The 18,037-nt window shown below is 42.7% G+C and overlaps 1 protein-coding gene across 1 annotated transcript; it reads right to left on the reverse strand.

Moving 5' to 3' along the window:
* Positions 1 to 5,777: 5,777 nt before the first annotated feature.
* On the reverse strand, positions 5,778 to 15,784 carry trib1 (tribbles pseudokinase 1). Its single transcript, XM_069516385.1, has 3 exons — positions 12,472 to 15,784; positions 11,425 to 11,717; positions 5,778 to 8,297 (listed from the first exon to the last, which is right to left on the reverse strand). The coding sequence occupies exons 1-3, from the start codon at positions 12,796 to 12,798 to the stop codon at positions 7,823 to 7,825; spliced, it is 1,095 nt and encodes a 364-aa protein (XP_069372486.1). The 5' UTR covers positions 12,799 to 15,784; the 3' UTR covers positions 5,778 to 7,822.
* Positions 15,785 to 18,037: the final 2,253 nt, after the last annotated feature.

Here is an 18,037-nt window from a genome sequence, read left to right on the forward strand (position 1 = left end):
CTTCCCTGACGTATCCTGCGTCCATCTCCCAAGTTTGGTGGAAATCTGTCCAGTTGTTTTTGCTCAATCCTGCTTAATAACAAGCAAACAAACTAGCAGGTTGCACCAAGAGGACATACTGTAACTCCGCTAAGGCTAATGACCTATCTGGCCATGTCCAAGTGAAAATAAATTCATGGATTCACTCAATAATTTAAATCTGCTGAAGAATTTAATTGGTTCTTTCTTGGGCTGTGACCCACAACTTTACACAATTTCAGGGAAATCGGTCGAGTAGTTTTTTTGTAATAAACAACGTTGGCCTTTATGAATGTTGTGTGTGGAGGGTTGCTCCCACTGATTCCAGTTCCAGATATCACAGATAATCATGGAGACAAATGAACATTTTGATTATGTTGCTTATATAAACAGTTGAAAGTTTCACACTGAATTTTCTGAAGATTTAGATTTAGATGTCATGAGGTGCTTCCTCCTTTTGTCCAAACAGCCATGTGGCCCTGTTTTCATGATGGTGGATGATTAGTTGTCATCAACATGTTCTGATGATCCGACACAAATGCAATGACGTGTTTCTGACGTATGTATGACAGTGGACCTGTTGCTGCACCACGCCAACATTACACGTGTAGTTGTTACATCTTTCTTCCTCTTCCGTTTGCCTTTGAGAGACGAGAACTCTTCAGGTTTTTGTGCTGCTCTTGTCAGGCACGGACGAATAACACCTCCAGTACCTACCACATGTGTGATATCGTAGAAAAACAGTTAGCAGCATGACTGCACTGAAGTAATGAATCTAACGACATCCCTACAGTTCAACACATACCTCGGCTCTAGGAATACTCTGACTGCTGCTTTCTGATGCAATCTAAACCCACGAGTACCAGTCACCAAACAGAGATGATCAACTGGAGTTCAGGCCACAGAAACACAGTCTCTTTATTTCTAGTCTCTGGGTCTGTTGCAGAGAGATCGCTGGTGATTGTGTTGAAGCTCGTGTATACAGTGTGAGAGGGGAAACTAAAAAGTTAGGCAAGTTGACAATGTGACGTTTTGAACAAAGCAGCCCTGGAAGCACTAGATAATGTGCTGCTTGAAGCATGAGAGACATGCAAGAGAGGGGATGTGTGTTTTTTTTGGAAACACTCCACAAGATGAAAGAGAGAGCTGCTTCATATCAGAAAGACAAAAACATCGTTGTACTGGACGACTACAACATGTTTTTTCTGACTTAATATCACTCTTTATTCAACAAAAATAAATTAATAATATTCAACATCTGCAATTTTGCCAGAGCTTATAAGAGTCACTGCAGAAGTTATTTTCTTTTGAGAAAATATGCAAATATGGTTTTGCAGCCGTAACAAGCTTCACTTTCAGGTAGATAAATTCTGATCTTGATTTTTTTCTCACGCAGAGTTTTGCTGTTTTTCAGTTTTTCTATTCTTTGCATTCGTTTCCCCCACAGCCCAAAGTTAGTCCAATCGAGATGCTCGACTCGAGATGGTTTTCAGCCTGTTCGATGGACCTCAGCTCCTCGTGACCCTGACCACTAGTAGAACTAGCACTTTATGTACAGACTGTCTGAATTAAAATCCAGAGCATTCAGACCTGTCTTACATTAAGGTTTTATGAATTACACGAAGCTTTCATACAACACTGTGGTATACAGCATTGTTGTGATTCATTCATTCAGCCGCTGAGTGCATGAAGCAGGTGGTGGAATAACACATTTCCAGGAAAATGTAGTGAAATGAACAGCGGGTCTCTTGGATGAAAGAACACAAAACTTCCTTTCAATCCTTAATATGATTACAAAAATAAATACCCATTCAAGGTGAAATCTCACTGAAACGTAATAAAGCAAAGATCACGTTGGGTGAACTATTCCATTATTAAAAAAACTAAATTCTCCTCATCCGACATTTAAATCCTCTTCAAAGCTAAGGTGAGGATTTTTTAATAAAATATTCGAATGTGAAAAATATTATTGACTTGAACTATAGGTTTGTGTGCAGTGGCAGGATGACAGTCAGGGTGATTTTCCCATGATCAACTAATTTAGCGACATCTTTTACCGTCTGAGCCGAGGCCAAGAAAAAACGGATGGGTTCCACGGACAGATGGACGGTTTTACAACCAAACAATTAGAACAATATTGGTCATCTGTCGTTTAGGACCCAATAAAACTCAAAGATGAGGTTGTTTCTTGTTGTTTGTCTCAAATAAAATTTTGTGGGGGTGGGATCCCCTCAAATACTCAAATGGCAACCAAATGGATTTATGTAGATTTCACCAGTTCACAGAATAGTTCATTGTTGATCCCATATACATCATATACATATATCAGATCCACACGTTTCTTTATGACAGTACAATTACAGAAATGAAACAATCATCTGACCTAGTACATGAAAACACTGCCCTCTCCTGGACGTTTTTTGTCACAATGTGCTCTAATGATTCAAACTGTACATTCAATAATCGGGAGTCTGGTACATAAAGTTCCTAAAATATAATAATAATAATTTGGGATGTAATTAATGATTATCACCAAAGTTCAATTTTACGAGTGAGTTGTTTTCAGCCTGAGATTCAAGGGCAGACTCGAATTCGTTCAAGTCATTTTGAAGAAACCCTGTAAATCAGACTCCGGATGATGCCATCATCATATCTCAATATCTGAACAATGTTTTCCTGTTTCACTTCGTCTGGAAATGAAACAACTGTGATGAGAACACAGAGCCACAAGGGGCCACTTTGCTTGAAATAACCTAATCAGAGAAAGGCTCTTCATTTGGCTCCTGTCTGTGTTTAAGGGGCTGTTGACCCAGACAACACTCAAGACGCCATCTACCTCCAACAGTGGCTCACGCTGTCAAAGAAACATGAATGTGTTCTACTAATGTGCAACACAACGACAAGGTGCACATCCCTTCATTCCTGTGGTTTAATAATAATGAAACATAATGTGCGTTGTAATCTTCCAGTGTCTAAGATGACAAACCTCGGATGTCTAAACAACATTTTAATTTACAATCATAAAATAGATGACAGGCAACAAATCCTTACGCTTCAGAAGCTGGAGCCATGAAATGATATTCATTGATAATCAAAATGAATAATTTTCTTTTAATCAACAAATCTAATAACCAACTAACAACTTTAGCTCGATGTTTTAAAAAGCTTTAGGCCAGATAAAGAATTTTCATACATTTTAAGTTTCCTGTAACACTTGCTTATAAGGGAAACTTTAAAATGGCTTTGTAACTAATATTTTATGGATCATTTATAGATAGTTCATCAGCAATAAACAGTGAAAACAGCATTTGTAAACTTTTAAATTTTTGTAGTTCACTATTAAAGGGTTCTTTCATGGCAATTATCCCTCAAGTCTTGATTTTTTAAATATTTATAAGTTGAGGTAGGTCAAAAAGCTGTGGCAAGATTTATTCACAATAAAAATGACTGTAACAGTGATGTAACTGTTTTTCTGTGCAGTATGTGATCCAAAATTGCAGTTCACTGTACCTCCACAAGGTGGGAGTAGAGCTCAGAATATGACTTGTTGCATATGAATTCCAGGTATGCCTTTGTGATTTAAGATAGCAGCAGAAAATACCATCCTGGTTACAAGCGTCCAGTCTCCTCACTGAGCTATGATCAACACAATAACTCAGATTCCTCCGGGGATTTGTATTTTGAAATGAATCAGGTCAAAGAGTCATTTAAACAGAGGAGGCTGTTTCCATTGCATCAGTGGAGCGCTCGGCTGTGCCAGCGAGTTCCAGGAAGAAGCACAAAACCAAACATCGTCTCAGAGGAGACGGGAGCAGGTGTCACATCTGTCAAATCTCACATCTGCCTCTTTGCTTCCTTGTTTGTTTGTTTCCCTGTATGGGCCACATGGAGAATCAGAAACCAACAACATTGTTTTTTATCAGAGAAGTTCAAATTCCTATCTCTTACTGGTGGCTTTAGCACAACACAGGCTGTTGTGTCATATCTGTTTTATCAAGTGAGGTCATGGAGGATCAAGGAAATATGTGATGACACTGGGGTGTGTGTAACTCCCACCGCGTCATGAGGAAGTTTGTCAAGTGTGTTATTTAAAGGCTTACGTGGCAGGGAAATTTCAACGATACCGGATTACAAGGAAGGAGAAATAGTTTACACTTGTAGGAAAGAGACAGGATGAGATCAGTCACCACGAAACACTCAGCTTTAATCTTCACTCCAACTTTCAGCTAATGTAAAGGAAATCTTATGGTCAAAAAAAAAAGAGCCACCTACCAACACTGAAAGCTCACAAATTCAAATCAATCAATTTAAAACCAAAGTATATAAAAGACATAGTGTTTTTTAAAAAGATTTTATGATAATTGTTTGCTTTAAAGATTTCGGTCGACAGTTTTTGTTTCCTTTGGGCTCACTATTTTCATATTTTTGATGGAAGCCAAACTAAGCTGACTGTCCACTAGCAGTACATAGTAGTAGTACATAAATCCTGCCTCCTCCACATTAGCAGATGGGACAACGACCAACTAAAAAGTGAAAGTACACGTCAACCACATTTCCTCAAAGATGGCCTCTGTCATTGTAGGTGGTTGTTTGTTTGAGTGTTTATTTTTCAAGGAAGTTTTCAGTTAAGCTTTAAATTCATTTTTGATGATATAAAAACACACGCTCAACCAGTGACGTGATCGGTTGAGCGTGTATTTTGGTGGGACCACGCTACCACGGCTCCATCCCCTGGTAGCTAATGTGCAGACTCTGGCGTCAAATGCACCATTGCCATTGAATCTGGGAAATGTCAGCTTTATTTCTGGACAGTGGGAGGATGTAGAGACACATCCTCCACCATATATGGTCGTGACAGACAGAGTGAAGAAAATGCGACCCCAAAGCAAACTTCCTCACACACTTTTCCACAACCAATCTCTCGTCCCAATCCAATGACCTGATATTTTTACTAGACCCATTATTAGCCTACTTTTTACGGGCCCTGTTGTCGTCCACGGCTCTGGTTGTTATGCATGTTAGGCAATCGTCAGTTTGGCAACTTCCCAGCATCTGAGGCACTCCAGCTACCCTCCTGACACCTAATCTGACTCTTGTGCTCTCTCACACATACACACAACACACACACAAATGCAGACATGCAGGCAGGTATGTGCATGTACACACGCACACCCAACGCTTACGCAAGCACCAACCAGTTATGCCAAGGGTAGTCATAACACACATAGAGCGTAAACATGCCAAGCACTTATAGGTCAAACCGTGATTCACAAGAAAAACTGGATTAAAGTTTTATTTGAGTGTAAATGGTGCTGGCGTTTAATGTTTGATGAGTTGACCTTGAGTTCCATCCGTTACTGCTGAGGCTAAAGAAAAAAAACAAAAAAGAACAAGTGCTTGCTCTCCCTCACGTATTCCAGGAAAAGACGCTGACCCATTATTGACATTTGTGTGTTTGAGGAGTTAAATGTTACATTACTCAAAGGTCAGAGAAGAGTAAATGGTTGGAGGCAGAAATGGAGAGAGGGAGAGTTTTTTTTTTTCACTTGCGATGATGGATTTGAAAGCACTGGGGGAAATGAGAAAGTGATGAACAGCCATGTGCAGAGAATTCTTGCAGGGAAACCTCTGAGGCATGCGGTCGAGCTGTGTAATACGCAGGTGTTTGCAAGGCTTTGTGTGTGTGTGTGTGTGTGTGTGTGTGTGAAAGAGAAAAAGAGAGAAGAAGACTAGCCGCAGTAATGATGAAAAAATCTGTATGAAAATGAAAAACTGATTTTTATTCAACTTCTCCACACATGTTTCAAATATACAGTACATATTTACATCTTTTTATACAATGAATATAACTCTTGTGTGTAACCTGTCTTGACCAATAAAAAGCCCATAGGTTCTGTCACAAATACATAATTCACAGTGCAATATGAAGTTTGTGCACCCGTGTCTGTTCACTCTACACGTCACATGAACGTGTGACTCACTACTGAAAATCCTAAACCTCATAAATTACTTTCTCTGCGAGGAACAACCCAGATTGTCACAAGTCTGTTCTAATCTGGTATTTCAGGCAGACGAGAGGAAATATTGAAACGTGGTATTAGCCTACTGCTTGACCAAATGCACAGCGCTCCTCAGATATGCCAGATTTAGTACCATTGTCAAAATTATTGTACCAGATTGAAATAGCTGGCTGCAGACCTGCAGTAAGGCTAAACGTCACTGAAACGCTGCATCTGTCTGTCACAATCCAAAGAAAAGATCATTTAGAAGGTGGTACATCATGTCCCTAACTCAGATGACTAGTCTCCGTGGATCCACAGCTTTCAACGGCAGAAATAAAAAAAATTTAAAAAAGGAAAGGGAAAGAAAATGTACCATTAAAGAGGTGAAACAGTCGGAACAGATTCTTCCTGCCAAGGTCAGGACCATTCTCTGCAGACACGCTCGAGCGTTGAGTCATCATCAGACAACCAACATCAAACATCGCCTGACTGTGACTGATTCAGAGCCGTTCAGTTTATGAAACACAGTGATACAGGCACAACACTCAGCACAGCCTGGCCCTGTTAAAGCAACACAGCTTGATACAATGTTCCAACAGAAATGAAGTGAACGAGTCCAAATCTCTTCGTTTTTCTGTAATATGTTTGATTTGGTTGTTCTTTAACTGGATATTTCTTTAAATAATACAGGTATTGTTGCACTGAGAGAAAAGGCAGACTGTACCGGTGGGAAATACCTCTTGAATTCTCTGTGTTTTCACTTTGTCCCTGTAAAATGGCTATAGGCTTAGGAATTCAACATCTGTCTCCTACCTCTGTTTCTGCTGAGGCAGATGATTGAGGCTTTAAAACCCGAATTGCTCGCTTTTATTTTTAAACCATATGCTTTAGTGTTAAATTTGGATTTGTGTCTAATTGCAAGCAGAGCAGACACAGTGAAATTGACAAGGTTCGACCCTGTTAATCGACACTTTTACATTAAATATACAGTATGGAGCATGCTTCCAAATAAAAGCTTAAGGATTTCGTTTTAACTGTTGGCCTAGCGTCACACTTTCTGAGAATGTGTTTGTGTGACAAACTCGTCCCACTTTTCTCGTAAGTCTTGCACCAGTAACACCCTGCCTTTCTCAACCTTCTGTGCATGGTGTGAGATTTGTAAATGCTCTCCATTTGCTGAGAGGTTGGCAGATTGGCATCGAGACACTGTCGTGGCGTAACGCAGAGTGTGACGCATCAGTCCGCTGCGGAGCATCTTTCGCACTCTGTGTCACCGCCTGATGTGAGACGTCAGGCTTGTGTGAAGGCCTTCCTCGAGCCGCTTGGTGAGTCAGCCGCTGAAGCCTCCAGCCCGGTCAGAGGGTGAGAGGAGCAACATCCTGATATCCTCGCCTCCCCTTCAGGAATAATCTACTGCTTTCTGGAGCCTTATGAGTCCAGGCGCTGGTGACCACTGTTTGCCATGAGTCACATCTCTGTGATTCACCCATCACAGCCTGCAGAGATTATTTTCTTAACATAATCTGGCAAGTTTGAGTCCTTGTTATTTCTTTTAGCACCAAATAATTTCAAAAACGCATAGAAACACAATGAATGATCATTGTGAGCAATGCCCTTAGCAAGTAACACATATACGACAACAAAATACAGTACAGTAAGTTTTAGTCGAAAGTTTGAGGGTGTATGTACACACAACAGTAGACAACTGACTTTCTAAAAAGTGCCAATGTAAAGAAAAAAAATGACGATGAATCCCTCATTTTGTTTTGGTCCCTTAGCCAGACTTTGCTGAATCAAGTCCGTCAGCAGAACAAATCATCCTCCTCTTCGACGTCAAAGGATGGCACCATCTGCTCCGCCGAGCTCACTTCCTGTTCACCCAGGACCCCTTCCTGCGACGAAGGCGGCTGGTGGAACCACGGATGGACGAGCAGCTCGGCTGCCGTGAGTCTCTCCCAGGGTTCTTTCCTCAGAAGGCTCTGGAGCAGACATTTGGCCTTGGTTGACAAGCCCTCTGGCAAACAGCACTGGCCTCTGCGGATTTTGGAAAACAGTGTGGCCGGGTCTGGGTCGTGGAAGGGGTAGCGGCCAACCAGCATGGTGTATAGCATGACTCCCAGGCTCCACATGTCTGCCATCTTGCCGGAGTAAGGCGCTGAGCCGCTGAGGATCTCCGGGCTGACGTAAGCGGGGCAGCCATGGGTGTCTGACATGGAGTCGTTGTTTGGGTCTTCCAGGACGCGACAGTCCTCGAGGCTTTCGAGTCTCACCTGTGTCCTGTGAACAAAAAAGACACAATGAGGTCAGAAAAATTTGGCATGACCTTTAAAAGCATCAAAAATGTCTGTTGGCTTTTTGTCCTCTTAGCCTCACTCCCACTTTGACACAACTGCTGCTTCAAGCGAGCGCTGTAGTCCTGCTGTGAATTAGGAGTGCTGAGAGAGATGCCATGGCAATGACGTAATCTGCTATCTTGTACAAGAAACTTATCACATAAGAACATTGTGTTCATAACCTCATGCAAATCGGCATTTCTGAAGTAGATCGCTTTTGCTGAATGTCATGCTGAAAATTATGTTCCCTGTGTTCCCATGTGAGACAACTTGCAAAGCAGACAGGACATTCTTTGATTTGATATGCCACTGAGTGACACACTGTGTGCGCGCGCATGTGTCTATTTCCATCAGTGACTTTGTTTAACACTGTCAAACATTTCAGAGATCTGTTAAATGTAAGTCACTTATTGCATCATGGAAAAACAAGCATCTCCTTTATCCTTAAGCTGCGGACAGACAGATGGATGGACAGACAAACAAAGATAAATGAAGCACGCACACACACACACACACACACACACACACACACACACACACACACACACACACACACACACACACAGTGAACTTGCTATGACCGTGCACAGCAGTGAGTCCTGAGCTGCCTAAGCACATTTCCAATGACTTCCAGACACACACACATGCTCAGATAAACACACATATAAATATACAACTCCAGCACCCTCCTCCTCCTCCGCTCACACACACAATGCTATATTTAGCCATGTTAATGACAGGATGTACATTTAGTTCAGTACTAGAGTAATTAAGATTGTGAAAGTGTATTTGTAGCAGAGACATGTATCACTCCAACACTCTTGCAAAATGAATAATGGGAGTAAGAAAAATATAATAATATCAAGACTGATTTATTTCCCACAGCAACCGACAGGCGGTATTCAAATGTTTAATCAAAAATGATTTGTGCCTCTTTAGATTGTCTCCCAAAACTGACGAAAGGATTGAGGTTTTATCAAGTTAAACTACACAAGCACAGAAGAAGAAGAAGAGACTTATTTTATGTCACATTTTGGGGTTGGGAGGGTGACTGTGAGATGCTTCAGTCATCAAGACTGAGTGGCCGCAGAGAGATAAATAGACGAGCCAGAGAGAGGATGAAAAGAGTGGCAGCACCAAGGACCAAGATAGAAGGCGACTGATATTTAAACACCAAGATAGTGGAGGAGATAAGTCAGCAGAGGAGACAGAGAGATGGAGACAGAAAAGGAAACAGAACAGAGAGAGAGTTAGAGGGGTGGAGAGAATGAGTCATCCTTCTGTGAGAGTACATATCTTCTCTCCTCTCTCTCTCTCTCTCTCTCTCTTTCTCGGGCCGAGGCTATCTGCACCTGGGTCCCACACTCGCGGCGCCAGCCATCCCATAATTACCCTCAAATGGCTGTTGCCACATCAGTGACGCACGGGAAGGCTGGCCTGCCAGTGAAGCTCCGCATGCCTCACGGTGCGAGTCACCTTCCCTAAACTGGCTTTGGTGTGTGTGTGTGTGTGTGTGTGTGTGTGTGTGTGTGTGTGTGTGTGTGTGTGTGTGTGTGTGTGTGTGTGTGTGTGTGTGTGTGTGTGTGTGTGTGTGGAGATAGCATTTGTCAAATTGTTGTGACTTTCTCTGTTTCTGGCTTGAGTGCTGCATTGTGGGCCTGGATGTTGCATCACAGCGAGATTGTTGGGGTTTGCAACATGTCAAGGAGACTTGTGTTTTTATGTTGATGCGTGTCAAAGGCCTGGTCGTGATTGGACGGTGGCAGCAATCTCAGGAAATGGGAAGTCAAAGCCCCATGATGTCAAGCAGCCATTTAATGTTATCAAAATCTGCTGCTTTGTCTAACAGGATCCTTTTTTTTTAAAAGTGTGTCTCCAGCCAAATAGTAAAGAAGAAGTGAGTTTTGAAGATTTCATCTCCAGGGTCAAGTGGGTCTTGTGAACCAGTCTACCAGCATTAATGTTCTAATGCCATCACCCCCTAACAAAATACTGAATTACAGGCATCCGAGCAATGAACCACAGCATTACAGCTCTGAATGTGCAATCAGCACACATACGAGCATGCATGTACAGACACACACACAAACACACAGACAGAAGAGCTGACAGAAAATGAGCTATGCAGCCCCCCCCTCCTCCTTTTCCCCTCCGCACATATACACTGTGACTCATCCCTCTGCAGCTGTATAGCTATTGGAGGGACACAACCAACTCCAACTTCTCTCACTGGCTATCTGCACTCATTCATCCAACATGACCCTTAAAAGCCGGAGGTCGTGGCTGGAGAATGTTACTGTTGAACAATCTCCATGAAAAAGGGCCATTGGAAAGCCGGAGAAGGGGGGGGGTTGCTTACAGGAAAAAGAGTGACGCAAGGGCAAAGAGGCGACAAATAGTTTTGTAAGCAGGGGTTTGGTGTGTCTTCCTGAGCAGAATGTAGTGCTCAGAGATGCAGACAAGGCGTGCGTGTTTGAATTCAAAGCATATTTCTTTGATCCACGCCTTCCTGGATGAAATTGTATGTGAATGAATCCTTGGTGGAAGCGTCACTTATTCTGCAGCACAGTGATTACGTTATTTATTAATAAATTATGAGCAATACATATATTCCAAGATACATGACCACAGAAGGGGGATGATTGTCTCACCAGCTCGTCTAGCAGCTCTGCCAAACTACCACCCACGACATTCACACATGCACACACGCAAAACAAACGCACAACACACATACAAAGAGACACATCCAGAGTGAGAAAGGGAGACAGACAGAGAGGGCGAAAATCTGGGAAGCTATGCAGTCTGCCTCCACAAGTACAGAACCTCCTACTCTATCTGCACCCACGTTGATATCTGCACACATGGCCTGTGTGTATCAGCTGCCATGTTTGCTCTGTGCATGTCCCACTACTCTGCATATATTTAAGCCTGAGAGCATCCAAATAAAGTTAAGTGATGATATTAAGGTTGGATGAAAATTGGTCTCGAGAAATGTGACGTGGAAGGCAAGTGGTGTAAAACTTTTCCGGTTCCTGGGTGACATCTGACATTGAGCGTCCCCCACGTCTCACCTTTTCTCGTCGGTGAAGACAAACTTGCGGAGCTTGAGGTCCCCCAGCACGATCCCAGCCTGGTGACAGTGCGCCACCGCCAGAGCCACCTGCCGAAAGAGCCTGCAGGTGTGCTCCTCGTCCAGCCTGCGACAGCTCTTCACCAACGTGTGCATGTCCCCAAAGTCTTTGTCGAGGAACACGTAGGCCTTGCATTCGCCAAGGATGATGTCCCTGATGCCGGCCACATTCTTGTGGGCGGGTAGTATCCCGTAGGCTCTGATCTTTTCCTGGTACACCCACATATCAAAGACCTGGGAGAGCGATGGGAGGAGAGGAAGGGTAGGGATGCAAGATGGAAATTAGGAAGATAGAGGAGAGGCGGGAGGGGAAAGTGAGGAGGAGGCAATGGGTCAATGTGTTCTTAATGATCATCAGAGGAAACAACCTTGTAAATGTGGCAATTAAAAAAAAAAAGGCTCATGTGCTTTCATTCCATCTCAGTGCAGTGCTTTTGCAAGAGCATGATAAATGAATCACCAAAGTGTGAAGCCATTAACTTTATTAATCAACAACAGTCCAGAGCCTGCAGGTCTATTGAGCAAAGTAAACACACGGATCTGGAACAGTGAGGTTCCCAACGATCCTTATCGTTTTTCTTTGCCTCTCCTATTTGCATTTTTCCTGTCACGGTGTGGTATTGCAGTGACGTGTATGCAAATGAGAGGAGTTGACAGTGTGAATCCAGATAGTGCCAAGGATGGGCGGACTATAGGCAGACTGTTTTAGCTCAGACCAGATGGGGCTGCTTGGTCTTTAATGTATTTATAAGAGGCCACATATGAGACATATTGAAAATAATGACTGCGCCTTAAATAGTTCGGGATTTCAACCCATGAAGAAACACTTGTCATTACGCAAAGTGTGACACATTTCGCGTGAGAGTGACATGTGGTGGAAAAAGTCGAATAGATACCAATGACATGTCAGACAGAGCTGTTGAGCAACGCGCTGTCTTGAAACACCATTCATTCAGAGAAATTGCACAATGACGGGGATTGCGCATACCTTGCACAGCAGCTCGTCGCCAGTGTCGGTGTTCATGGCGCTGTGCATGCTCTCCCGGTCCGCCAGAGGTAGAAGCAGAAACGGTCCTATCCTGGAGGGTCCCTGGTGGGTGGCCGAGGGAGTGTGGGAGACGGGGCTGACCGGGGATCCGGGCGAGGTGCCGAGGAGCCCCTGCGTGTTGCTGTCCCCCGCCTCGGCGCTCAGCCTGGCGCATTTCGCCGGTGGCTGGTCGTCTGAGTCCAGCCGCTTGTGAGCGACCCGCACGGCGCGGATGCAAGGTGCCGGGCTGCCCCACTGCAAGTTCATCCGGATGGACCGATTCACCATGGTGGCTCGGAAAGAGAGAGGCAGGTTCAGGAGGCGTCCTCAGATGGTTAAATCAAACTGCACACTGTGCGCTCCATGCTTCTCCGTGCGAGAGTTGAAACACAAATCAAAGTTCTGCGTAATAATCCAAACCCGCGTCCTCTAGGAGAGTGTCTGCCCGCGGCTCTGAGGTGTGTGTGTAGTTGAGGTGAGAAAATCCTGATCCCCCCAGAGCCCAGACTGAGAGAGAGAGATAGAGGGAGGGAGAGGGGGAGACCGCCTCACACTCAGAGGCAGAGAGTGAGTGAGTGAGTGAGCTCCGGTGATGTTGAGCTCTGAGCTCAAACACTCCTCCCGACCAGTCCAGCCTCCTGCCTGCTGACACAACCATTGAGCAATCCTGTAACGGCACCGTCTCCAGCTCAGTTCAGCTCTGATGAAACCGTCTGTGTGAGGCTAAACTCTCCACACCAGCTATGCATCAAACATTCATCTCATTGTTTCTCTATGTTTGTCATGAAAGTCTGGATTCCTGGACCTCCCAGGTTTTAAATGAAGAAATCATCCAACACTTATTGTGGCTGCTTCTTCAAGCACTCACGTTTTTTTAGACGATTAACAATCTGTAAAACTCACTGTGGCTTTAAATCAGGGGCCAAAGGGGCCACAATTTACACAGAGGGGACACTTATACTCTATGTCCAACATCCATGCACAACAGCTGATTCAGTAAAGTGCTCATTTAAGTAAGTCCTTGTCTATTGTTAGCTCTATAGCTTTGAGCAAAGATGCACATCATTGAATATAATTAGAAAATGGTTCCTTATTCAAGTACATTGTGTACTTCAAAAAATGATTTTAAATTCATTCTTCACTTAATTGTCATATTATCATTATTGTTAGTCAAGCTGTTTTCCGACATGAAATTTAGAGGATGTTCGGAGTTTTCTGAGTTTTTCTGCTTTCAGATATGAACAACTCAGCAGGAGATTCTCTGCTCAGGTGCGTTCACAACACAGAACTCTCGAGTGTTCAGGTAAGGGGTGGTGCAGAGGCAGGATGTAACGTATACATTTCCGGAGTTTAGTGCATGTTTGAAAGCAGTTAAAGTGACTTAAAAAGACGACTGACAGGACAGGGCCACTTCATGGGCCAGTCAGATGTCATCTGGGGCCCGTGACCCCCTGGTCCTGCCCCTGAGTCCGCCCCTGCTTCTATTACCATTCACCAGTTGTCCTAAATCTCCAAATGTTATAGGCCTCAAGTGTGAACTTGGCCAACACATACTTTCAGTGTATAAGCCTCCAGCTTTAACATCACCATGATATTTTCCCATGCTGGGCTTGTTTGTTATGTGGATATGACTCACCCCCATAAAGCCTTATTGGTGCCGGGCTATAAGCATTCACATAAAATATGCCAGTGCAGCTCAGTAAACAACAGCAGCTGGGCTCCCAGAGACGCAGATCCTGAGTTAAAACTACACGTATGCCCAAATACCACAAACAGAGCGAGCCGACGCTGGTAATCTGTGTGAAAATTGTGCAATATTCTCGAAAAACATATAATCAGTGAAATATGGACTATTACTTAAGGATGTAAGAAACAGAAATTGCAGGGTGAAGTACAATATGTGTCGGCTCAAAAAACATTTCAGTGATGAGTGTCGAGGTGAACTGACTGTGTGAGGTAATTGAAAGTGCATGTGTGTGTGTGTGTGTGTGTGTGTATCAGAGTGTGTTTGTCGGGGTGTGTGCATACCATGACCATGTGCGTGTTGCGCAAGATTTCCCTTTTTTTTCTTTCCTCTGCTTTATGTTGAACCAGCACAGTGGCGGCAGTAAAAGCTTATTGAGCGCTCGCTAAAACACAGAGCAGCAGCTGGCCTGTGTGTGTGTGTGTTTGTGTACGCACCATCAACCCTCTTTTGTGCAGCCCCCTTCCTGCCAAACAGAAGCTTGTATGTCGTTCCAAACCATTTCTCTTCGCATTTCCAGCACAATTCCTTCCACGAGAGGTTACTCACTCAACCAGGTCACATGAACCTGTCTCTGCAGTGCCGTCCAAACACTGATGAGCTGCAGATTACACTGAAATGATGGCTGTTATTTTTAGGCCTTGTATTCTTTCTCTTTGCAGTGGTCGTCTGATGAATAATGTGACTCACCAGCATGATGTGTGTGTCTCTGTGTGCAAGTGTGTTTGTCATGTTGTCGAGCAGGCACAGGAACAGGTTCCCTCTGTCACTGTGGACAGAGGTGATGATGCTTGTTTGTAGCTTCTTTGTGTGACTCAGAGTTTAGGGTATACTGGAAAATGTGACTTGTTTGGTTGTTGGCAGTGATGAAATAAATATTTATTTTATCTCAAGGTAAATGAGAGTTTGCATTGGAATCATTTCACAAGGTAACACCATAGCCTGTGTTTAGCCTGTGTATTACTTTAGTGCAAAGTAGTTTATTTAGATGGATTCCAGTGTGTACCTCATAAGTTACGTGGGTGTGTGTTATGTGTGTATACACAGGGCCTGCGTGGGAGTGTGATTGCTTCCCCACGCCAGCGTGCGAGAAGAGAAAACAGTATTTAGGGCATGCTCTCCCTTGTTATAATTAGCTGAGTCACTCACCACCAGCGGCAGTGAAGAGAGGCTGGGAATTGATCCGCTCTGAGAATAGTTCAATCTGCTCTGGCTGACAGCCAGCGATCACCGTGAATTATTCTCCATCACACTCCATCGTAAACACAGACACACACACTTGAAACTGCAGCTTGACATGTCCAGTTAGTTACAAAAACATTAGGAGGCGCAACTTGATTGATTGATTGCCTCACTACTTAATAATAATAAATAAATATAATCATGATCAGTGTTGATCAAGTAAAACCCCTGCAGCAAAATAACTTCTGAATGATCCCAAACACGTGCAGCCTCAGATGTGTGTGTGTGTGTGTCTGTGTGTATTGGATTGTGATGATTGGCAGAGGCCTGATGATGATGAAATAAACCAAACAAATACAAACACTGTTTCATTTTTTTTCACAAACCTCTGCAGCCAGCTCCCTTGATAGTAGACATTATAATGGAGTGGACATTTGTAAATCTGCTCACTTTGTATTAAAACTTAGTTTATGTTAAACTGATTTATTGGTGGTCGTTAATAAAACCCAATATATAGACTTTGATTAAGAAAATAAACTTTTTTTAATGTTACACATTAACACATTTTCTGCATTGCTTATTCTTTAAAAGTTTTCATCAGACATGTTGACTCCTCTGTTATAATGTAATGCTGCATAAAACAATCTGCAAATGTCCATTTATGGAGGTGTATGGAGAGGTGTTCATGGATATCTATGGCCTGGGAGTCAGAGCAGATCAACATCCTAAATTACTTAATAACCTGTATTGTATTTATTATTATTTATTAATACAGAGATAAACACATAGTATAAACATTCTATATTCATTATCTTTTAGATTGTATTTATAAGTAGAAATGTTCTACAGTTTTATTTATGGTAGGATAAAAAGTTTCCACCTGTGAATTACAACCACAATGTGAAGGTGAGCACTGCTTGCAAAACTATGACAAATATGATGAGTATTGTAAATGCAGTTGACTTTTGACCTCATTCATGATTGAAGTCCTGTGACCATAGCAGGAAGATCAGTTACAGTAAACAGAAGTCTATTATCTTCCTCTGTTGGTTTTATACTGACTGCTGCCACTGTTATGCCTTATTTTGTAAAAGTTGTTTTCTGAAAATGTTTGGTCGTCTGCCACTGCACGTTGTATCTTTGGACAGCCGACTGTTTGCTGTGAATGTAGAATCAGAGTGTGGGAGATAGAAGTTGGCCAGTGGATATTCAACTGTAAGCCTGCAATAAAAATGATTGAATTTCTATTCAGTGTGTAAATTCTGCCTGCGAGGACAAAAAAAGAAGGTTGTATAAGACTACAGTCCTCCATATATCTTGATATAAGCTCCGAGACTCTGAACTGTATGAACCCAAATGTTGAGTTCTCATCCAAAATTAGTCATCATACCATCTCCACCGAATCTGCTCCATATTTTCACAACCTCGGCCGACCTCAAGGACAATCAATCAAACCAGGAGCTGAGATGGAGGATTGTTTCATGTGGATGGACTCCAGACTGTAGTCTAGCCAAAAAGTGCTGCCTTCCTTTGCTAGTAATCCCAATCTGTCCATCACGGCTTCTTTGATCTGCTCGCCTCAGTTAGGCTTGGTTATATCGGGGAGAATGGATTCTTGGCAACACGGATATTTGTGCAATTCCAAGTTTAAGTCTCATACATTCTTTCAATTGTTACTCAGATTTTGCAACATTCTGAGACTAATTGTTTTACACATACCTACACATTGTTCCCCATTAATTGAAAACATTACTTCAGGGGCATGTTTGCACACACTCAGCACAAAGACTTCCCCAAAGGTCTTCTGAGAAGTTTTAAACTTTAGCTGAAAATACAATTTCAACAATGTGTTAAAGCGGAGTTTCCTCCTTGCGAGCTCGAGGCTGTTTCGCAAAACCAGCTGTAATCTTCATTTTAATCTAAAAGAGTGAAATGTTTTGTAATCACAGATGATGGAGTGTGGCAACACACTGATAACATTTATTGTGGGTGGAGATGTTCTCTATATTTTGTCTGTATTATTATAATAGCAGTGGATTTCTATCAATATGCCAATAAATACAGTTAGGATTGAAATAAATCCCCAAAACTTGATTAATCTATCATTATTGAAGAGTCTGGTATTACTTGGTGTCAGAGTTTATTGAGGTGTTGGGCGTCCATGAACCTTAAGAGCAGCTTCAGTTCTTGTGGCATGGACGCTACGGCTCTTAGAAACTCTTGTGGAGGGATTAAACATCATTCTTCTAAAAGATAATCCCCTGGTTTAGTGCTTTATTCACAGAGAGGAAGAGCACTAACACACTGATCTATATCATAATCTCCCATAGGTATTCAGCTTGGTTGAGTTCCGGCACAAATTCTGTACGACGAGTTTTGATGGCATCCCTCCTCATCCCCCTACAAATCACCTACTGATCACAAATCAACACTTCATTTGCATTCATATATCACCTGAAATAGTATAGAATGGTATGACTCGTACTCGTTACATAACTCAACCCCTATCAATACCAAGAACATGTGATTTAAATGCAATTGCCAGAACACAATATTTATTTCCATTTAGTTCCTCCAGCTTATGAGCCACACAGTAATGAC

The sequence above is a fragment of the Paralichthys olivaceus genome, chromosome 20 (assembly GCF_024713975.1).
Source record: "Paralichthys olivaceus isolate ysfri-2021 chromosome 20, ASM2471397v2, whole genome shotgun sequence".
NCBI lineage: Eukaryota > Metazoa > Chordata > Actinopteri > Pleuronectiformes > Paralichthyidae > Paralichthys > Paralichthys olivaceus.